Below are 23444 nucleotides of genomic sequence, written 5' to 3'. Positions count from 1 at the left end.
TTTATAACTGGTGTGGCCTTGGTAGACTCGGTGGTTAGAACCACCCTCCCATTGAGAAGACAAGGCAAAGCCAGACTAAGTATAAAGAAAACCTGTGTTTGAAAGCATCGGAGAGTTCCTAAGGTAGGGGAGAATTACAGAGCCAAGGTATGTGAGAGGAGGGAAGCCCACAGAGGTAACCTAGGCATTTGCAAGGGGAGGCAAGCGACTGCCAGTCTCCAAGCGACTGCCAGTCTCCAAAAGCAGTGGCCACTGGATCAGAAGCTGAACAGTGATCCTGACTGACTCATGGGGCTGATGGTACAGTCTAGAGCTGAGGTCTGCCCACAGGGAGGAACCATGGAGAACATCCCAGGCTTTGAGTTGGGATCATGGCGGGGATACATCCTCAGACTAAGGGAGAGCCTGAAAACAGACAAGCGCTAACTGGATAAGATGGTCTAAGACGGCAGTCCACCTGGCCCAGCAGTTTGCAAGGAGGAAATGGAAGTCACAACATCTGTATAATTTTTCACATAACGGCCAGTACTCAGTCAAATAGCCAAGCAGATGCAAGAACTGAGGAAATTTCAATACTGATTGGATATGTGATAATATTAGGGAACTGCCTTTGTTTTTAAATGTAAAAACAGTGGAGATACATACCAAATAGATACATTTTTATGACTAAAGTAGTATGTCTTGGATTTGCTTTACAGTAAGTCAGTGGAAGAAGAAAAAACAGGGACAGTAGTATAGATAAATGATGACCGGTCATGTGTTGGTAATTACTGAAAATGGATGGTGCATACAAAGGAGTTTTTATCTATACACAAATGGCTTGTGTGTATGTATACACATAACATATATCTTTTTTATATATGTTTTATTTTTCCATAATAAAAAGGCTTTGTTTAAAAAAAATGGTATATGAGGAAATAAAAACAATAGACAAGAGGAGCACACTCATTAGAGAGCTCACATTAATGGGCATATCTGATAAAAATTAAAAGGAAAACATGATTAAGTGTTTTCAAAGAATTAAAAAAAAATCACAATTTCAGCAGAGAACAGAAAATGTGTAAAATAAGATCAAATTATTTCTAGAAATTCTAGAACTGAAACATATAATAATGAAATTTAAAACTCAGTGGATAGTTTAACAAACAGACATAGAAGAAGAAAGAATCAGTAAACTGGAAGATAAGCCAAAAAGCAAACAGCCAGACTGAAGCAAGGAAAGACATAATGATGGAAAACACAGAAAAGAGCATTATCGGATTCTAACATACAGCTGGGGACTCAAAAGGAAAGAATCAAAGCAGAGGCAGAAGCAAGGCTTTAGGAGACAATGGTGGAAAATTTTCCACCGTGGGTGAAAAACATCAAGCTGTAGATTCAAGAGGCACTAGAAAGCACAATCAGAGAAAACACAGAAATAGGTATATAATAATAAATACAGAATTAGGTAAATATTTCCAAATCCTGAAAACCAAAGACAGTGAGAAAATCATAGAAGCAACTGAGGACAGGGGAAGGGGGAGAAAATCCAACTGTACCAAAGGAGAAGCAATGAAATCAACACCTTGCTCCTCAACAAGGATAACGGCAGCCAGAGACACAGGATTATGTTCTCAACATGCTAAAAGACAAGTTAGGACCAACCTACACAGCACATTCAAAAGCAGAGACATGACTTTGCCAACAAAGGTCCGTCTAGTCAAGGCTATGGTTTTCCCTGTGGTCATGTATGGACTGTGAAGAAAGCTGAGCACCGAAGAATTGATACTTTTGAGCTGTGGTGTTGGAGAAGACTCTTGAGAGTCCCTTGGACAGCGAGGAGATCCAACCAGTCCATCCTAAAGGAGATCAGTCCTGAGTGTTCATTGGAAGGACTAATGTTGAAGCTGAAACTCCAATACTCTGGCCACCTGATGCGAAGAACTGACTCACTGGAAAAAAAACCCTGATGCTGGGAAAGATTGAGGGCAGGAGGAGAAGGGGACGACAGAGGATGAGATGGTTGGATGGCATCACCAACTCAATGGACATGAGTTTGAGTAAACTCCAAGAGTTGGTGATGGACAGGGAGGCCTGGCATGCTACAGTCCACGGGGTCACAAAGAGTCGGATACGACTGAGTGACTAAACTGAACCAGTCTAGAATTCTGTACATGGCAAAAATATTTTTCAGCATAAAGATAAAACAAAGGCATTTTTAGACAAACAAAAATTAAAACATCTTTGTCACTGGCATTTCTAAAGGGTATTCTCTCAGCAGAAGGAAAATGACCTAGGATGGAAGCTCAAGGACATAGAAAGAAAAGTTTAAAAATGGAAAATAATAGCAAAATTAAATGAATCCAACTATGTAACAATAACAGTATATTCTAGTGTTTAAATATATACAGCATATAAACTCATTTTTAAATGAGTGTGTAGACACTGCTGGGTGCCTGCCCAGTGCCATTCTCCTTTCCTACCTTGTCATAGTTTCATTCAGAGACAATGTGCCCAGCTGAAGAGCCACATTTGTCTGTCTTCTTTGCAGTTCTAAGGGCAAGGTCAAGTTATACACGAGTTTTAGAATCAATGCATAAGTCTTCCTGGAGAGCCATTTAAAGGGGGTCAGCCTCGGGGATGCCCCTGGAGGCCCAGTGGTTAAGACTCCATGCTTCCACTGCAGGAGGCACAGGCTCAATCCCTGGTTAGGAACTAAGATCCCACACGCTGCAGAACATGGCCAAAAAGGCGGGGTGGCGGCGGGGAGCCTTGGTTGAACAGAGCTCGCCTCCTTCGGTCATTCCCTTCCTCTTAACTGTGACACAGAAGCAGCCCTGAGGGCAGAGCACACATCCTGTGGCCAGAGCAGGACAAGCACAGGGAAGAAAGCCAAGAGTGGCTGAGTGCGCGGTAAAGAGACACAGTCTCCGACGGCACATGGGAAGCCGTCTTGGTGCCTGCTTCTGAGCTTCTTGCTGCATGAGAAAAGTAAAGCCTCGCCTCCATCTGACTGAGTCACTGAAGACGGATCTGTTCCAAACAGCCAAATCCAACTTCTATCATACGTGATGCACGTACTGCCTTTCAAATGCTTAGAGCTAAGAAGATCAAAATGAATATATTAACAGAATGAAAGCAGGTCCTAAAACCCCTGTGAAAATTTTTATCCTTCCTTATCATCAATTACCAAACAACCCTAGGAGAGTTCAGTTCTACAAGGACGCAGAGACACAGCTCCAAAGATCACATGACAAGTTTACCAACCGAAAGGATCAAACCAGGTTTTTTTTTTAATCTTGTTTTTTGAGAGTGGAAAGGACAATACAATTCTCAGAAAAAAGTCAGACTGAGAAAAGGCCAAGGGAGATACAGAAGCTGTCTTTGTTTCAACAGCCATCTCTAAATGGGAAACTCACCCTTCTGGATGCTGCAGAACGGAGACCATCAGCTCCACTGCCAGGGCTCCGGCGATCGTGGCTAGTCCCGGGCGACTCACAGTGCACTGCTGGTCCAAGGTCCGGTCTCTGGTTGACTACGGAGAAACAGTCATGGACGTGAATGCAAAGTTCTGTTCCCCGCAAGGCGAGCTATCAGGAGCATGCGACTCCTCCACGATAAAGCTCCATCACACAGCCAGATGCTCACTGTCGGCAGAGATCAGTCAGCCTCACATAATACCATGTCTTGTGAGTACCAAGAAAAACAAAATATACCTGTTAAGCAACGAAATGAGGTAATGCTCTAAAAACCCTCGAGCGCCCTGTAGACACTGGTGAGTGGGGCACAGCTGTTTACAGTCGATGATGCCAAGCAAGGCTCACAAGGGATAATGCCACCGCCCCAAATGAGACGATTTTCCTCTTTGTTAAAAGACAATATTTTAAACAGTCTTAAAGGAAAGAGCTGGGTCTTTTTGCCCTAGTGGGCAAGATGGCTGTAGGAGATACTTGGAACAACAAAGAAATCTACTTACATCCCCTGGGGCCACCACATCGTTGCAGAAGTAGCAGCCAAGTTTGTAGCCAGGAATGTTGGCAAACAGCGATGAGCTCAGGAGGTCGGCAGATGCCATGGGGTAGCTGGGACACAAGTCCCCGGCTCCCTGATGCCTGGGCTTCTTCAGGCCGTGTCTCATGACAACGAAGGTGTCAAATCCCAAGGCAGCGTTGATGACCAGCTGTGAGTTCCAAGGAATAAAGACCGGAATTAAGAGACACTTACATTTTAGGCCATGGCTAACTCCATATTGGGTCAACTTAAAAAATCTGTTTCGTAATATGTGTTTGTGTTTGACTGTAATTAGATTCTATAAGCTAATGTTGGTACTCAACCCTGAATATTCATTGGAAGGACTGATGCTGAAGCTCCAATACTTGGGCCACCTGATGTGACGAACCGACTCATCAGAAAAGACCCTGATGCTGGGAAAGATTGAGGGCAGGAGATGAAGGGGGTGACAGAGGATGAGATGGTTGGATAGCACCGCTGACTCAGTGGACACGAATCTGAGCAAACTCTGGGAGACAGTGATAGACAGGGGAGCCTGGCATCATGCAGTCCATGTGGTCACGAAGAGTTAGACACAGCTTAGGAACTCAACAACAACGCTGGGAGCAGCTACCCAGGAATGAGGGCTTACTAAGTACGAAAGACTTGACAAGAGGTTAACATAGATTCTCTCTCTCGGTTTTATTTAAAACTCCCAGCAAACATTTCTTATTTATAGAAGAAGATGCTGAAAGTCAGAAAGGTTATTTCTACAACTTGTCCAAAGTTGCTTAGCTGGTAAGAGGGAAGGTATATGAAACTAAGTCTCCAGAGTTCTCAAAGCCCTTCTTTGCAGCATTATGCTGTTGTTTGTCATTTCTACAGAGAATTTTTTTCATAAATCTCATATTTTTCACTTTATATAATTCACCCTTCACACAGGTTTTCAAGGAAAGCTTCTTTTCATTTATAATAACTTCTGTTAGTCATAAATTGACTCATTCTCCCAAATGTCTATTTACATGGAACACTGAAAAAATCAAAGAAAACTACACTGGAGAAGAAGACAAAAAATCACTCAGAATCTCACAGCCCCAACAATTGTAATAATAGTTCGAGGTGTTTATTATTTTCTCTCTTGCCCATCCCCCTCCTTTCTTTCTCCCTTTCTCTTGCCACCCCCATTCTTTGATAAACAGACATGGATATCTTCATATACATAAACATGACTGACGTAAGATATATATCTGTATCTTATTTAACTACGTCGTATTTTCCATCATATTAAAATTCTTTGACACCATAACTGGGAGCGGTCACATACTATTCTGTCCTGTGTATGCACCCTGACTTACTGAACCATTCATTCTTTCGGCCCTTCAAGCTGTCACTGGCCAGACCGTGGTGAATGAGCCGGAGTCTGTGTCCTGTGGGAGCTCACATTCCACTGTGAGCAGAGCGGCCCTGCCAGTGCACGGGGCTCACAGGGTAACATCTGGGTTGCATGATGGTGCGTGAGGCGGACGGTCTGCGGAGGAAGCCCTTGGCCTCAGGTCAGCAGGCCACACAAACACCCCTCCGCTCCGGAGGTGGGGGTGGACCGGGGGTCACTCCACCCTGGGAGATGGGGCCCATGCTCTACCTTTCTCTTGCTCGCGGCGATGACGGCAGGCAGCCACCGGCTCTCCCGGGTGTCCATCAACAGGAAGACGACGTCGTGGCCATCGATGAGCTGCTCCAGCTGTTCCACGTCCCTGCGGGCCTGCTCCAGGGTGACGCTGGAGAAGTTCACGGGGTGCCCCGGCATGGGGATGCTCATGTTGAACCCTCTGGCATTCTGGGGACACACCCAGAGAGGGGGGGCTTCTGAGGCAAAGGGATGGGTGGGATCTCAGAGCCTGCAACTCCCCATCACCTTGAGCACGTGGGGTCACTTACAACCTGACATCTCCCCATCATGACCACGCTGCCTCAGCCTTCTGCCAGCTGAGCTCTCCACCTTTTTCACCTCTGCGACCCAGACCACCTGTCCTGGCATCTCAGGTCCCTAAGGCTGGACAGGGCAGCAGAGACACACGGATCTAGCTCCAAAGTGGCAGGGGGTGGGAGGGAGGCACTTCTCCTGTGGACAAAACGAACCCTGGACAGAACTGTGAACCTTCGGCTCTTTCCTACAACCTGGGGCCAAGGAATGTCATCACAATGCCCTCGGCTTCCCCAAGGCCCTCGGTCCGGCCGGGCTGTCTCTCCACTTGTCCCCACATTGCCTTTCACTTTGCTTTTTAGTGTGGAACACCTCTAAATGGGATGTCACAACAGAAATAATTTAACAAATTCACCTAAGATTAGGATGGCTCAGAGTCTTGCCTTAATTTTCACAGGGGCTATATGCATTAAAAACAAACAAAACCCTCAAAACTGAAGAACTCTCCTTGCTGACTAACCAAAAAACTAGACTTAGGAATGTATAGATATTAGTCTGGTGGGGATGCTGGGTGACAGCAGAGTGTTGTGCCGAAGTGAAGCTTCATTTCCTGTCCAAAAGCAGGAGCTGCCCAGTGACCCGGGTTCTCAGGACTCAGGACTTTTCATGGGGCCTTTAGAAGAGCTCTGTAACTTACCTTTCATCCCCTGCTGGCTCCACAATGTGTTGGCAGATGAACTGTGAGTCACATATGCATGCCAGTGAAGCCAGGGACACTGACTTTCCCCAGAAAAGAAAGAGTTCTAGAATCACAAACTCCACCCTCAATCCCCTGCATAGCACCTGCCACAGGGAAGCGTGTGAAACACCAGCTTTTTTATTTGTCAAAACCCCTCACATACTGCAAAAACAGCTCAGGGGACACAGCAGTAGGTCCCTTTACAAAGTAAAATCTATTCTGTAAATGGATGTTATTTTCTTCGTTAAACCTAATATCTGGAATTCAAGAAAGGCACAGTAGTAATAACAGCAAAAATTTCAAAAAGAGTTGGGCAGGGGGGAAAAAAAGGTTGCAGGAAAAGATGCCAGGCAGAAAGGACTTCAGTAAGAAGGAAGGTTCAAAACAAGTCCATTTTAACGAGGACACCACAAAGATATCTCTCAGGACCTCATAATTCACTCACTCATTCATTCATTAAGTACAGTGATCTGCTGCATACCTAATACCGTAATGAACAGTAAGAAAAGCAACAACCACCGTAATAACAACAATAATACCTTACCATCGTATTTGCAATTGATGTGTTTTAAACGATGGTTGCACAATCCACAAAATTATTGCCTGGGAATTTTAATGACACCAAGATTAAAGCGTAATTACTCAACCCCAATTCTGACCTTCTGAATAACTCAGACCCTCACCCCCATCTCCGTGGCTAACCTGAATGAATCTCTGCTTGCTGCAGCTCCAGCTATCAAGCCTACAGAGGTGCACTGGCTCCCGGCCCGCCACGGAGGCCACGAGTCTGAGGCTGCAATTCAGCGAGCTGCAGCACGGTACTTTTCAGGCCTGGCTGCACATCAGAACCACCTAGAGAGCTGTCTAGATTCCTAACGCCCAGCTTCTTCCCTGGACCACTTCAACTGGAGTCTCCGAGAGCGGGCCCAGGGATGGATATTTTCCAAAACTCTCCAGATGACTAAAACGTGCAGCCAGGGCGAGCAATCATTTACAGCAAGTGAAGTACACGGACGGACCTCGGGGGTCCAGTTTGATGTGTTCTGACAAGCTGCAGATTAACCCCTGCACACGCCCCTCAAGGCATCTACTATTATCCGAGGCAACGCTCTCATACCCTTTTGCAGGCAGTCCCCAGGACCTCTACCCCCAGACTGTGAGAGCTGTGGCTGCCCCTCCCCCTCCCACCCTTCAGCACTGTCGGTTTTCTAATTTTAGTCATCTTGGTGCGTGTGCAGGGATACGTCCGCATGGGCCTGATTCACACCCTATGATGACGACTGACGGTGCTGAGCATGACACGTGTTCCCTGGCCACGCACGGACCTTTCCTAGGAAGCCGTGCTGGCCCAACCCTTCAGTCCCTTAAAAAGAAAAAAAGGTTAGCCTGTCTTATTACTGGTTGGCAGAAATTGTTCACGTATCCTGGATATAGGCTTTTGCCAAATACACGTCCTCCGAGTAGTTCTAGTTTGGGCCGGCCTTTGTGTTCTCTTATTGGCATCTTTCGAGAAGCAGAAATTTTGAATTTCGAGGAAGTCCTGTTCACCCATTTTCTCACTCATGCTCCGTTTTTCCGTGGCTCTAGGAGTCTCTGCCACCACAGGATCGCCAGGCTGTTCTCTTCCAGAAGCACCTAGTTCCAGCTTTTATGTTTAGCTCTGTGGCCTCACTGGGGTGTCACCTACGGGCTCAGAGTGGCCATGAGGTCTCTCCCTTCTGGATGGCTGGGACTCCGGTGCCTTGCAGCCTGCAGGGGCTCTGGAACCTCATTCTGCCCACAGCAGACTCACAGTGCTTCCTGCCCAGATTATGGAGTGCTGCCCTGAGAACATACAAAGCCTCAAGGTGCTGCTGCCCAGACACTCTTCTGGAATGCCTTCCCTGCACGACTCCCACAGGCCTGATACTCTGTCCTCAAGTTTCAGCTGCTTGGCTGCTCTGAATTCTCATCTCTGTTTCCTCAGCTCATCGAGACCAACAATACCTCCTTGGGCTCCCCGTGGGCTCTGACATGAGCTAAAAAGTGCCTCCGTGCAACAAACTGGGACAAACACTTTGAGCCCACAGTCTCTCACTGCCTGCTGGCCAGCATCTGCTGAGTCACTTTACACAACGTACCCGGGTGCAAAACCGGTAGATGCACCACGGCAGGAGAGCCAGTCCAACAGGGTTGCAAACAGACGTCCAGAGACAGGCTTTAAAACCCTCAGTGTGGCTCTATAACCCTACATTTTATTGCCTCACCTTTGAGGGGGGAAATGGAAACCTCAGGTGGTTATTTGATTGATTCAAGGTCAGTTGTTTTCCTACTCAATGAATTCAACCCCAGGATCACGCATATTATTTGTGGCTGAGCCGTTCTTTTCAGGTCTTCTTCATTCAGACTAGCCTCCTGTCCAGGGTCTGGTATAAGGAGGGTGATGAGCTAGTCTCTGTTGAATGAAAAACTACACTAAATTGAACATACAAAGAGAATCACGTAAGCCTGGCTAGCCAATAAGCGAAACGGCTTCACAAGTTCTTTTCACAAATTTGATGCATTGCCCTAGAACTTAGGTGGGTTCAGCATTACCTACTATTTTCTAAACTTAAATTATTTCGGGCTGTGCTGGGTCTTGCTGCTGCACGGGGGTTTCTCTGGCTGCAGCGAGCAGGGGCTGCTCTCCGTTTTGGTGTGTGGGCTTCTCTTAGGACAAGGCACCAGCGCTGGGGCACATGGGCTCAGCAGTCACGGTGTAGGGGCTTAGCTGCTTCGCGGCATGTGGGATCTTCCCAGACCAGGGATCCAACCCGTGCCCCTTGCTTTGGCAGGTGGATTCTTCACCACTGAGCCACCAGGAAAGCCCCTATGTTAGCTATTATTCCTTATAAGGCATGAGGGGTAAAAGTATACGAGACCAGGCTCCCCACAGTAAGGACTGCATAATCCAACAGGGAAAATGCAGTAGCGTGATGTAGGTGCTGGGGAACAGGCTTGATCCTGGTGGGCTGATGCTTTCAAGAAAAGGGGAACCTGAACTCTAAGGCCCAGCATGACCTGGCCCTTGCTGATGCCCTAGCTCCGAGTCTGTCTTTCTTGACCCTGCGCCGCAGCCAGCCCGACTTCCTTTCTGTCCACAGGGGTAGAGGCTGCATCCTACCTCAGCGTCTGCACACGCCGCTCTGTCCACCCTGGTCTAGCTAACTCTCTCCCGCGTTTCAGGGCTTAGCTTCCTCAAGGAAGTCCGTTCTAGGCCAGGTGTGCCTGCTAAACATTCCCGCGGCCCCTGAGCCCCTGCTTTGTGCTCTTACTGCAAGCGCAGCCATTCATGAAGTTAGTTTACTGGCCACATCCCCCACCAGACGCAGCTCCAGGAGAGGGAGGCGGAAGCTCATCTGCCTTGGTCCCCAGTCCCTACCACAGAGCAGGCCTTAAATAAACACACGATGAATGAGTAAGCCATAGGGTAACTGAACAAATAAAACAGGGGGAACTGCACTGGGTCACAGACCATGGCTAGGATTTGAGTGAGCAAAAGTCTCAGGCAGAGCTCAGATTCTGAGCCAGGTCTGTCTCCGGTGATAGAATGGATTATTCTTCCTGACTATACACTGCCCACCTCTAAGAGAATTATGTGTCCATGCCCTTAGCCACGTGGCTTTGCAGGATCTCCCACCAGGTAGGCAGGGCATCCAGACCAACCCCACTGACTTGGGGCATGGCCCTGTGACCTGCTCTGGTCCAGTAGAGGACACTGCTGAGACTTTAAGAGACACAGGAAGTACTGGTAGCCTGACCCACTCCTTTACACTTCGACCTTCCATCATAAGGAGAGCAGGACCAGCTCACCATTGCTCCCGGAGCCTAGACTCGGACAGCATGACACAAAGAGCAGACGAACAGGACTCAAAGCCAGAGTCCGGTCCAGCCCAGCCACTAAGTCCCGGCGAGCCCGTAGACCTGTGAACGTGAAATCAGTGTTCGTGATCGTAAGCCACTTGGATGCTGGAAGCGTGTGATGTGGAATGTTGTCACCGCAGAAACGTAACAACTAAGAGGCCTCCTCAGCGACAGGGTGTGACTTGTTCTCTCTCTTGTCATCCAGCACCCAGCTGGGTACAGAGGGCTCAGTTAGTCCCACTGAATTAAAACCCAAGAGATGGCATTCTTCTGGTGAAACGGACTAAACGGTCAAAATCACTTTTAAAGCAAAGGCTGAGAGAAAGAGTGACTCTAATGCTCAGTGACTAAAGAGAGAAACCCCAAGAAAGCAGGCTTCTTTTTTTTTTTTTCTTTCTCTTTTTAAGCCAGGGCTGAGAGCCTCTTGTGGTACTTTCAGAAGAAGCAGATGCTTTGGGGGCACCTGAGCTAACCTCTGTCACACAAATCGACAAGGCATGCAAGACGCAGAATGTCTTCTGCTGGATAACCTCAAGGACACGGCCAGATGTTGAACCAGATGAGCTGCACGACTTGCCTCTCACTGTTTTCAAAGCACATGATGGACGTCAAGAACAAGCAGCAGCCAGAGTGAAAGGCTCAACGTTTCGCCAGATCTTCCTTGCACAGACTATTTAATTTCATAAACCTGTACTAACCACCAGGCATCCTGGCCATGAGGGAGGTAATATCCTACAGTGGATCCAATATCCAAAGCAGATAAACCCTTTGGAACAAGGCAGTATCTAAAGCTATGCAGACCCCCAAATCCCTCAACTCAGGGCTTTGTATCTTATGAAACATTTTTGTCATATAGTCTCCATGGTGGTTTCACAGTAATATATGAGGGGTTTATTTGTTCTTATAATCCCCACTTCTGAGGTGAGCAAACAGAGGTTCATGAAGAAATACACTATGGGGCCCTGGCAGTAAGTGACCAATGGCTGAGTCTGTTCCCTCCATCCCGTGGGGCCTCCTTCCCACATGATTAACGCTTAAACACTGACAGGCCAGGCAAAAAGCCCTGACCTTCTCAGCACCCAGCACCAACGTACCACTCCAGGGAATATCTTCTGCAGCCGGTCCGCTGCCGCCAGGGCCTTGGGCTTCCCACCCGCCAGGCAATCTTCAAATTCATACAGAGGCTGCCTCACAGGGTTGGAGTAGGAGATCTTGGCATTGTCCACAAACGTGATGTGTCTGACGCCCCAACCCTGCAAGGAAAAATAGGAGATTATGGTGGGTTTCTGATGAACATTTCACAGGCTGTCCCTCTGGAAATCTCTAAAAGGGGTTTGGCTTTGGGGCAGCTTGGGAACCTGAAAACACAGGAAACGCAGGAAATTGAATTGTGCAGAGTCCATGTTTGACAGATAGAATGTCAACTTCCTTTAAAAGTCGAAATAATTATACACCTAGTGCCTTGCTTCCTACAGCAATGAGACTAAGACATATGTCACTGCTGGTCTGACTAATACTTCACTATTTTTGACAATGGCACCAGAGGAAGCTTAGGAAGGTGAGTCCCTGCTGCTGTCTTCAGAGGACTGGGAAGGGCCACCCAGTGACCTCGCTTTCTCTGAATGAGTCAGTGGGCATACGTAACAGCGCATCCCAAAATTCACTCAAAGCCTGAAATAGCTCCATGCATTAATAAAAGTGACTTATAAGTTATTTCCAATTGTATAACACCATAGAAGATTCTGTACTATTTCTCAATGAGGCAAAGCCCTTATGAATATTCTGGAATGTAGGGGACAGCTCTACGTTCTCAGAAATAGCTTTCATGACTTCATCCATTTCAATTACATTTCAGAACTGAACAATTTTAAAGTTAGATAGGCTCCCTAAAATCTTTAGCTCCATTACTTTATTTTACAGATTCAGAAACCGAAGCCCAGAAAAGATACGTGACTCACCGTGGGTCATAAATCTGGTTAATGGTGAGGAGGAAATGAGATGCCCAGGGTGGAGGAAAAGAAGATGCCTCCTTTCTGGGGGGTGAGGTGGGATGTGTGTATTTCAGCAAATCACAAAGAATGGCCTAAGAGAAGCCCTGCTAGGACTGACTGCAGAGTCTGACTAAGAGTCTGATCTCTGTCTTATTTCAATATCCTTCCATCAGTTCAGTTAGTTCAGTTGCTCAGTCGTGTCTGACTCTGCGACCCCATGGACCACAGCACGCCAGGCTTCCCTGTCCCTCATCAATTCTCGAAGCTTACTCAAACTTATTTTCATAGAGTCGGTGATGCCATCCAACCATCTCATCCTCTGTAGTCCCCTTCTCCTCCTGCCTCAGTCTTTCCCAGCATCAGGGTCTTTTTCAGTAAGTCAGCTCTTCACATCAGGTGGCCAAAACACTGGAGTTTCAGTTTCAGCATCAGTCCTTCCAATGAATATTCAGGACTGATTTCCTTTAGGATTGACTCGTTTGATCTCCTTGCTGTCCAAGGGACTCTCAAGAGTCTTCTCCAACACCACAGTTCAAAAGCATCAATTCTTTGGTGTTCAGCTCTCACATCCAATACATTACTAATGGAAAAACCACAGCTTTGACTAGATGGACCTTTGTTGGCAAGGTAATGTCTCTGCCTTTTAATATGCTGTCTAGGTTGGTCATAACTTTTCTTCCAAGGAGAAGATGTCTTCTAATTTCACGACTAAAGTCACCACCTGCAGGGATTCTGGAGCCCCCCAAAAAATAAAGTCTGTCGCTAATTCCATTGTTTCCCCATCTATTTGCCATGAAGTGATGGGATTGGATGCCATGATCTTCATTTTCTGAATGCTGAGTTTTAAGCCAACTTTTTCACTCTCCTCTCTCACTTTTATCAAGAGGTTCTTTAGTTCTTCTTCTGTTTCTGCCATAAGGGTGGTGTCATCTGCATACGTGAAGCTATTGACATTTCTCCCGGCAATCTTGATTTCAGCTTGTGCTTCATCTAGCCTGGCATTTCGCATGATGTACTCTGCCACTTATTTATAAGTTAAATAAGCAGGGTGACAATATAGAGCCTTGGTGCACTCCTTTCCCAATCTGGAACCAATCTGCTGTTCCCTCCATCAGGGACGCTGAAGTTCAGTCAGTCTGACAAGTGCAGAGGCAAAGTCAACACAACCCACGATTCGGGGCTGAGGGTGACGGGCCAGAATCCATCCTTTCAAAAGCACAGTTTAGACTGGCTGTGTGTTTTGAAGCCCATGGGTAACTCCAGTCTACTCACCCTGTTTCATAAGTGATTTTTCATCAGCTGAGCAAACCACCATGTAGGGGGAACAAAGGTATGGAAAATCGAAAACTCATTTGTGCTTGGCTAGGGGATGTTTATTTTGCATGCCTTAAAGCAATGCTGAGTGGAGAGCAAGGAAGGCAGTCTGGAAACTGCTAGACGGCAGAGGAAAGCTACGTAAGCGACAGGCGTGCTGCAGGTGAGTCGCAGGCACGTGCACTTGCACGCTTAACTGTCGGTCTCTTGGAATGCTATACAGCACTGGGGCTTCCCTAGTAGATCAGCTGGCAAAGAATCCGCCTGCAATGCAGGAGACACTGGTTCAATTCCTGGGTCGGGAAGACTACCTGGAGCATGGACAGGTTACCCACTCCAGTATTCTTGGGCTTCCCTGGTGGCTCAGACAGTAAAGAATCCGCCTGCAATGCAGGAAACCCTGGTTCAATTCCTGGGTCAGGAAGACCACCTGGAGGAGGGATGGCAACCCATTACAGTATTCTTGTCTGGAGAATCCCCATGGACAGAGGTGCCTGGCGGGCTACAGACCATGGGGTCACAAGGAGTTGGACTGAGAGACTAAGCGCATACAGAATAAGAAGTGAAGTGAAAGTCACTCAGTTGCGTCTGACTCTTTGTGACCCCACGCACTATACCATCCATGAAATTCACTAGGCCAGAATATTGAAGTGGGTGGCCTTTCCCCCATCCAGGGGATTTTCCAACCCAGGGTTTGAACCCAGGTCTCCCACATTGCAGGTGGATTCTTTACCAGCTGAGCCACAAGGCTCAAGACTACTGGGGAGGGTAGCCTATCCCTTCTCCAACAGACTAAGCACGTACAGTGTAATGGCTAATTGGCAAACATTAAAGAAAATTACAACACTCAATGCTACTGAGGATGGGGCTTTAGTGATTGAGAATGTAATACTGGTATTTTATTTCATTGACATTTCATTGATTGAGAATGTAAACTGGTATCACTCTTCCGGAAAGCAATCTGGCAATATGATTCTAGAATTTTTTACATGCTCATATCAATCATATCAACTTCCAGCAATCTAGCTTAGGAAATAATCCAAAATACTGACAAAAATGTAATCACCAAGATGTTCTCTGTAAAATAATTTATAGTTGTAAAATATTCAAAGCAATGTTAATGTCTAAAAATAGGGGAATGTCTCAGTAAATCATGTTTCATCATATAAGGCATTTTTACAGCCAACTTCTTGCTGCCAATATCCGATGGATCATAAAAAAGCAAGAGAGTTCCAGAAAAACATCTATTTCTGCTTTATTGACTACACCAAAGCCTTTCACTGTGTAGATCACAACAAACTATGGAAAATTCTTAAAGAGGTGGGAATATCAGACCACCTGACCTGCCTCCTGAGAAATCTGTATGCAGGTCAAGAAGCAACAGTTAGAACTGGACATGGAACAACGGACAGGTTCCAAATTGGGAAAGGAGTATGTCAAGGCTGTATACTGTCACCCTGCTTATTTAACTTATGTGCAGAGTACATCATGCAAAATGCCAGGCTGAACGAAGCACATGCCGGAATCAAAGACTGCCAGGAGAAACAGCAATAACCTCAGATATGCAGATGACACCACCCTTATGGCAGAAAGTGAAGAGGAACTAAAGAGCCCCTTGATGAAAGTGAAAGAGGACAGTGAAAAAGTTGGCTTAAAACACAACATTCAACAAACAAAGATCATGGCATCCAGTCCCATCACTTCATGGCAAATAGATGGGGAAACAATGGAAGTAGTGACAGACTTTATTTTTGGGGCTCCAAAATCGCTGCAGATGGTGACTGCAGTCATGAAATTAAAAGATGCTTACTCCTTGGAAGAAAAGCTGTGACCAACCTAGACAGCATATTAAAAAGCAGAGACATTACTTTGCCGACAAAGGTCCGTAATCATAGCTATGGTTTTTCTAGTAGTCATGTATGGATGTGAGAGTTGGACCATAAAGAAAACTGAACACTGAAGAACTGATGCTTTTGAACTGTGGTGCTGGAGAAGACTCTTGAGAGCCCCTTGGACTGCAAAGAGATCCAACCAGCCTATATCCTAAAGGAAATCAGTCCTGAATATTATTGGAAGGACTGATGCTGAAGCTGAAACTCCAATATTCTGGCCATCTGATATGAAGAGCTGACTCACTGGAAAAGACCCTGATGCTGGGAAAGATTGAAGGCAGGAGGAGAAGGGGATGACAGAGGATGAGATGTTTGGGTGGCATCACTGACTCGATGGACATGAGTTTGAACAAGCTCTTGGAGTTGGTGATGGACAGGGAGGCCTGGCATGCTGTGGTCCATGGGGTCGCAAAGAGTTGGACACGACTGAGCAACTGAACTGAACTGATTCTACAGCCATTAAAAAAGCTTTTTAGGTATCCTTTTTAACAACATTAGAAAGTGTTTTGTGTTAACTGATGAAAACAAGGGACATTTTTACACATCAAATAAACAATTTAAATACATGTTACACAAACACTGAAAGGAAACAGGTGATAAAGTAGTAGAAAAATGGGCCTTCTTCCTCCGCCTCGTAACTCTCACACTGTAGGGATTTTCTATAATGGATCTAGATCTATACTGACTTCATAATTTTAAAAGTGCTGGGAAAACCTATGTACCTAATTCGGGAAGTTAGGGAAAGAATGAAATAAATTCCCATAAAAAGATGAAGAAATGAATAAAAAGTAGATAGTAATGAATCTGGAAACAAACCAAAACAAAAATTACAGAAAAAAGAGAGCAAGGATTTAGTTTTCTGGAAAGACAAGCCTATCAGGCAAGTCTGAATAAGAGGAGAAAAAGAGAAAACAGAAATATTCAACATTAGGAACATGGTTCAGGTGGTAAAGAACCTGCCTGCAACAGAGGAGACCTGGGCTCGATTCCTGGTTGGGAAGATCCCCTAGAGCAGGGCATGGCAACCCACCCCAGTATTCTTGCCTGAGAATCCCATGGACAGAGGAGCCTGACTGGCTGTAGTCCATGGGGTCGCAAAGAGGTGGACACAACTGAGCGACCAACACTGACTACTATTACAGAGAAGATGGGACTTCCCTGGGGGCCAGGACTTAAGACTCTGAGCTCCCACTGCAGGGATCCCACTCAATCCCTGGTCAGGGAACTAATATCCCACATGCCCTGCGGTGCTGCCAAAGATAAATAAATAGATAGTAAATAAAAGAAAGATGGGAAAGATGGCAAGAGAATCCTATATGTATTTTATATTACTTAACTTTCAAATTAGATGAAATGGATGATTTTCTAGGAAAACAACATGATTAAACTGACCCAAAAGCGGTATAAAATCTAAAAGGTCAATGACTGTAGACACATTTCTAAACGCCTCCACAGATCCCCTGCTCTCATTGCTAACAAAATTCCAAAGGCACCAGGCTGAGCTGGATTTATAGATGAATTTTACCAAACCATCAAGGAACTGATACTTTATACACTAAACCTGTCCTGCCACGTAGAAAAAGGCAGAAAGTTTTCTTTTATAGAAGTAGTGTAATTCAGCTATGAGATAAACAATGACACCAGAAAGGAAAAGAAAAACATTACTAGAAACCAGTCTGACTTATTAATACATATGGAAGACTTAGCAGTAAAACATTACCAGTTGAACTCCATCGTATATTAGAAGAATAATGAACTATGAACAAATCAGAGTTTTCCCCCAGAATGCTCAGCATCTTGATAGATGTATTTGATGATAAAGCTCAACAATCATTTCTGATATAAACTCGCAGTAAACTAGAAGAAAAATCTGCCTCCTTAACTTGTGGAAGAACATTAGCAGAAACCAACATCACATATCAAAACTAAAGGAAAAAACAAGAAGCTTCTCACTGAAATCAGTAACCAAATGAGGGTGCTAACTCTCACCACTGTTCCTCACCACTGCTATGGAGTCCTAGTCAATCCCATAAGACAAGGAAAAGAAACGGATACAGATGTTGGTGAGGAACACTTATCAACCTAGAAAATTTAAAAGAATCAAACATAAAACTATCACAGCCAGGAAAGTTTAGAAAGATGACCAGATAGAAGATAAACATTCAAAACTATCTTTCTTATATATTCATCCCAGTAAGAGTCAATTGTAAAATTTAGTGGGAGGAACACATCTTTAAAAGAAAAAGAAGTTAAATATGTGAAAACTAATTAAAGGAGGCATGTGGGAAACCTAAATAAATAAAATGCTACAAAGATGATCTAAATAATTTAAGAGATATACAACGCTTCTGGAACTAAGGATCAATATTGTAAAGATGTTAATCTCTCCCAATTTATTTATAAATTCATTGTAATTTGAGTGAAAGCTATGAGTACTAATGAAGGAATGAACAAATAGAATGATGGAATAAAAACAGACTCCAAAAAGAGACTCAGGTATAAAGGAACTTCGAATTTAATAAAGGTGGAAAAATGAGATTTGCATTAGTGAATGAATGACATTAAAATAAATGACTATTTTAAAATGTTACATTGTTAAATTCCATAAAACAAAAAATAAATTCCACATTAATAAAGATCTTAACATAAAAACAGGAGTTCTGTATACCATAAAGGAGAAGATTAACATATTCAATGACATTTATTAATTAAAAAGTAATACATTTTTAAAAACCTTTACATGGTTAAAGATAAATACATGGAGAATATTTGCATGACATTACAGAAAAACGGTTAACATCCATAAAAAAGGAAAAGGGTTCGGCAGAAGATGAGATGGTTAGATAGCATCACTGACTCAATGCACAAGAATATGAGCGAACTCCAGGAGACAGTGGGGGACAAGAGGAGCCTGGCATGCTGTAGCCCACAGGGTCGCAAGAAGTCGAACGGGACTCAGCAACTGAACAATCCATTAAAAAAGGTACACCAAGTCAAGATACAAGAAACAGCCTAAAGGACACGAACAGAACAAACAAAATTTACAAATGAAATCAAGTTAAAGACTAACCCTCACTAATTAAAGAAACGCAAACAAAAAAGCTATTTTACAATCTTTCTAACATAGTAGTTCTGCTTCTAGAGTTTTTTTCCTAAAGAAATAATCCCATGGACATGTGAAGGTATAAGAATGTTCATTTCAACAGCATCTCTAAAAGAAAAATATGCTGAAATTGTTTAAATGAACTGAAGCAAGTCATATAACAATGGGCTTCCCTGTTGGCTTAGATGGTGAAGAATCCATCTACAATGCGGGAGACCTGGGCTTAATCCCTGGGTTGGGAAGATCCCCTGGAGGAGGGCATGGCAACCCACTCCAGGATTCTTGCCTGGAGAATTCCCATGGACAGAGGAGCCTGGTGGGCTACAGCCCATGGGGTCGCAAAGAGTCAGGCATGACTAGGTGACTAAGCATAGCACAGCATATAACAAAATTCTACATGTACATAAAATGGAATAAATAGAGAACCACAATTATTGCTCCATTGAGTTAAAAATAGAAACTTGCTATAAACAGGTTGCAATGATCCAAGTTTTGCAAATATAAATAAATAAGAGCAAAGATGACCAGCGCATCTCTGTATTTGCACACGCCTACGAAAATTACAGGGAAAGATGCTCCACAGCACTTGACAAAGTCTGCTTAATTCTGGGAAGTGACTTGGGACGAGAGTGGAGGCAGATTTCTTGCTTCCACCGTATAACAAAAGTATGTGTTCCTTTTATACTGAAAGAGATACTGAGAAAAGAAAGGAGGGAGGGAGGGAGACAAGGAGAAAGAAGGTACTCAGGCGCAGTTGGTTGTCCCCTGGTATTCACACGGGGTGGGTTCCAGGAGCTCCTGGAACCAGCCAGAGATTCTTTTTTTTTTTTTTTTTTGAGTCAATGAACTCCTGCTTGAAGATCAAGGCAGGCTGGAAAACAAATATTTTTAAAATGTAAACTTCAGTCAAAACTGAACGATAACCTGAGAGGAAAAAAGAAAAAAGGAAGGAGGAATCCAACAAAAAGACCAAAAAAAAAAAAAAAAAAAGAGGTATATGCTTGGCTGTTGGGGTTGTTTAGTTGGTTAATTTTTGGTTTGGGTGCTTTTTTTTTTCTTAAAAAACAAAAATGCCCTCCTACTCTTGGATGCGAAACCCACAAGTCTGGAGGGTAGACTGTAGTGAAAGAAGAGAAGGCACCATTCGACCGCTGCAAACTCACCATCAACGTCCGGGCTACGTTACAGCCCAAGGTGCCGGCTCCGAGCAGCAGACACTTGGCAGACACAACCTTGTCTAAGTCCAGAGTAGGGACCAATCTCCAACACATCAGCTTGAGGTTGAGATCGACCGATGACTCAGCTAACCTAGGAAAGGAGAGAATCGTTTATTTATGTAGTCAGTCACTCGCTTATGCCCCCAGTCCTGTCCTTTTTTAGGAAGAAAGTAGCTTGTATGAGAAGATAAGAAACAAGTAACGGAGGGAATCAGGATCCAAGGAAAAGCAACACGAGGCTGGAGGGTAAGCGAGGACAGCGGTTACCACAGCGTGGTGTGTGCCGCCGCAATCCTCGGCAACTGCACCGTGACGGGCCCCCATTTGATCCGGAGCTCCCAGGAGCCCAGGTGAAACGGGAAGCCTGACTGGTTACAGGGGGTATTACGTCCGGGACTAAAACCACACCAGCCGCTTAAGAGGAAAGCTTTCCTGACGCTGGATACAGAGAAATTTCTGTCCCCTCAGTAGAGGGAGCACTTACATCACCCCTTCAGCACAAAGCTGGTTTCCGTGAAATCTTTCTTTCCATGGCCTTCCCTGTAGGCAAATGGGACACCAGTAAGGGAAGACAGACAAAGGACAAGAAGGTGGAGGAGGTGCACAGGTCTGAGAGGGCGGGCTTGAAGCGAGAGCGACATTTAGGATGTCCAGAAAAACAGACGCTGTGTGCCCTTCAGATATCCATCACTGATATTCATTCTCACAGCCAAACTTAAATCAGGAGGTGGCCAAGAGCGAATGAACACACTGACATCTGCCTTCCCCCAGCCCCGCCTGGGCTGGGCGACGCGCTTGGCCTGACAGAACCAGGCATGCACCCCGGCGGGAACGGCTTGCAAGCTGTACCTTTTAGGGTCCATACACTCGCTGAGGTTCACCATCCTCGGTCCCATGCCTCCCTTCTGGTTCTTTTCCCATCCAACCGCCTTGGGACAATCTGGAGACAAATAAAACAGCAATTTCAGTGAAGGAGAGAAGGATAAAGAATGAGTCCAAGGAGCAAGATGGCGCACACCTCGAGGAGCTTTCAGTCGACGCCTTTTTCAAGGAGGTGTGCAGGCCTGAATTTGCATCCACCTGCCTTGGCTGCCTCCTCGTGTCCTGGGCCACGAGGAGTCTTGTTTAGAAACCCCCAGACCCAAGCACAGTCTTCCTGCACAGGGGCTTCTGAAAGAACCCTGGCAACTCTGCCCTGAGTTGCCTCAACTTCTGCTGCTACTGGAGGCTGCTCAGAAAAACAAAAGAAAAAGAAGACTATACCTGGAGCGGGTCTAGGCCTGTGGAGGGGTCTCCATCTGAGGAAGCCCCGCCAGCGTGCCTGCAGCCCACCTTCCCACCCAGGTCAGCATGCGCCTCGCGCTCCTCATCCTTATGTCGCCCTCTCGCCCTGCCTCCCTGCCCACCACGGCGCACCTACCTGTCCACAGAGCTCAGCCCAGGGACTGCTCCTCTGCTAAGCTGTCCTCTCCATTAAGACTCCTCTTCCCTGACTTCTCCCTTCTCTGCTCATCTCTTTTAACCTCTGCTATGGGGGCCTCTGCAACTCCAATTCCAGCCGTTGTCAAAATGCCTCCCCAATGCAAAGCTCTGGAGGATGACGATCCTGTGGCCAGCGGGCCTGGGAAGTGCTTCGTATCCTACCTGCGCCTCCATCTGCCCCCGCCCCCGCCTGGACAGTCCCTCCCACGTAGTGGAGATAAAGCTCGCAGAGACCTGCAGTGAAGCAGCCACTCCATCTGATTTGGCTTTGAGCTTCACAGTCTTAGCTGGCTCTCTGTAACTCCCTCACCCCGTAACACCGACTAAAACCCCACGGGACACATTCAGGGAACTGCTGCTCTATTCCACTACTGCAAAATCCTCTCAAAAAAAAAAAAAAAAAAAAAATCTAGAGTGCTCTGCGGAATACCTCAATGGAATCCTGGTCTCCTTGGTGGAAACCTGGTCTTGTAACTCCTGCACCAGGGGGCCACCGACGCTTATATGCCCCACACCTGGGGACCTCAGTCACTTTCCCTTCCGCACTGAATTCCCCAAATTCAGAAGACAGTCTCAGCTCCTTCACAGGGAATTCACTCAGCCACCTACCATTCCAGTACCACCTCCAGTATCTGCTTTAACTGACAGTGTCTAAAGAAACAGGAGCTCCTTGATTTAAGGTTCAGAGGAATTTTAGGACAATTGGCAGGAATTTGTCACTAATTGTATACTGGCTTTCTTTGGAAATTTTCCTATTTTTATATTTCTATCAACACCCTATTTTCATTTCCTTGGACCTATTAGCTTTTAACCTTTGTTTCCTAAAATAATACTGCTCAATATAATTATGGGGCCAAGGGGTATTGATTTCCTTTACACAATTTTTTATTTCTGGGCTAGGATGACCACTGGGAAACCAAGTAGCTTCAAAAGCTACTTGGCTGCAGGCATCTTTCACAGCAGGGAGCCAGAAGACAAATGCCCCTTCCTATTCTGGTTCAGGTGCTATGAGCTGCTCCTTTTTTACATCACAAAAAAATTAAAGCTGAAGTAATAGATTTGAGATCTTAAAGAGAAGAAGAACTCCAGAATTATTTTTCTGGGGAAAAAAAAAGTTCAAACCTGTTATTGATTCACATTTTGTTTGATTTCCTTATTGTTCTTACAGCAAATTTAAAAATGCTTCTTTAATACATGGCACAGAAATTTGACAGGAACTTTAGAAACACAGTCTAGTACTATGATTAATAACTCCAATCTAAGTTTGCTCCTATTACAGATAAGAAAGCATGAAACAAAAAGAAAATGTCATCGCAAATTAAAACCTCTCTGTACTCAAGATGTTACAGCCATTTTAATGAAATCAGACGTACTTTAAACTTATTGATGATTTTTTAAAAATACTATGTGCTATGCTCAGTCGAGTCTGACTCTTTGCAACCCCATGGACTATAGGCCGCCAGGCTCCTCTGTCCATAGGATTCTTGAGGCAAGAATACTGGAGTGGGTTGCCATGCCCTCCTCCAGGGAATTTTCCCCACCCAGGGATCAAACCCAGGTCTCCTGCATTGCAGGAGCCACCACAGAAGGCCCCTGCTCCCATCTAACCTGCATCCATAAGACATACTCCAAACTAATGAGAAAACAATAATTTTAGGGGAAAATAAGGCTCTGTTCTCCCCTAGTTGGACAAAGAGGAGAGTTGGATAGAGTTGCACATCATGGACAGGAACGGAAAGGAGGGGCCTCCCCTGCAGCTGGCTGCCCCTCCCTCAGCCAGCTGCAGGAATACTCTGGGTCAGCAAAGGAGAGGGAGCCTGGCTGCACCAGGAGAGCAGCAGCAGCCACAGGATGTTCAAAACTATTTCTTACGACACTGTCACTGCAACTATGGGATGTCTCAGAAATGTTAAAAGATACTATCATACTAA

At 45.4% G+C, this 23444-nt stretch overlaps 1 protein-coding gene across 27 annotated transcripts in view; it reads right to left on the bottom strand.

Annotated features, from left to right (window-relative positions):
- The window catches only part of ATG7 (autophagy related 7), a 267942-nt gene that overhangs the window by 185196 nt on the left and 59302 nt on the right, over window positions 1–23444 (bottom strand). For all 27 annotated transcript variants that reach the window (XM_060402632.1, XM_027957767.2, XM_027957764.2 and 24 more), the window contains 6 exons: window positions 20881–20971; window positions 19978–20122; window positions 11609–11767; window positions 5612–5806; window positions 3956–4159; window positions 3399–3514 (listed from right to left, as the gene is read on the bottom strand). In XM_060402632.1, coding sequence (XP_060258615.1) covers window positions 3399–3514; window positions 3956–4159; window positions 5612–5806; window positions 11609–11767; window positions 19978–20122; window positions 20881–20971 — 910 coding nt within the window. The remainder of the gene's footprint in view (window positions 1–3398; window positions 3515–3955; window positions 4160–5611; window positions 5807–11608; window positions 11768–19977; window positions 20123–20880; window positions 20972–23444) is intronic.

Source organism: Ovis aries, chromosome 19 (genome assembly GCF_016772045.2).
Source record: "Ovis aries strain OAR_USU_Benz2616 breed Rambouillet chromosome 19, ARS-UI_Ramb_v3.0, whole genome shotgun sequence".
In the NCBI taxonomy this organism is placed as follows: domain Eukaryota; kingdom Metazoa; phylum Chordata; class Mammalia; order Artiodactyla; family Bovidae; genus Ovis; species Ovis aries.
The sequence above is the reverse complement of the archived record's forward strand: the minus strand, read 5'-3'. Positions and strand labels throughout refer to the sequence as shown.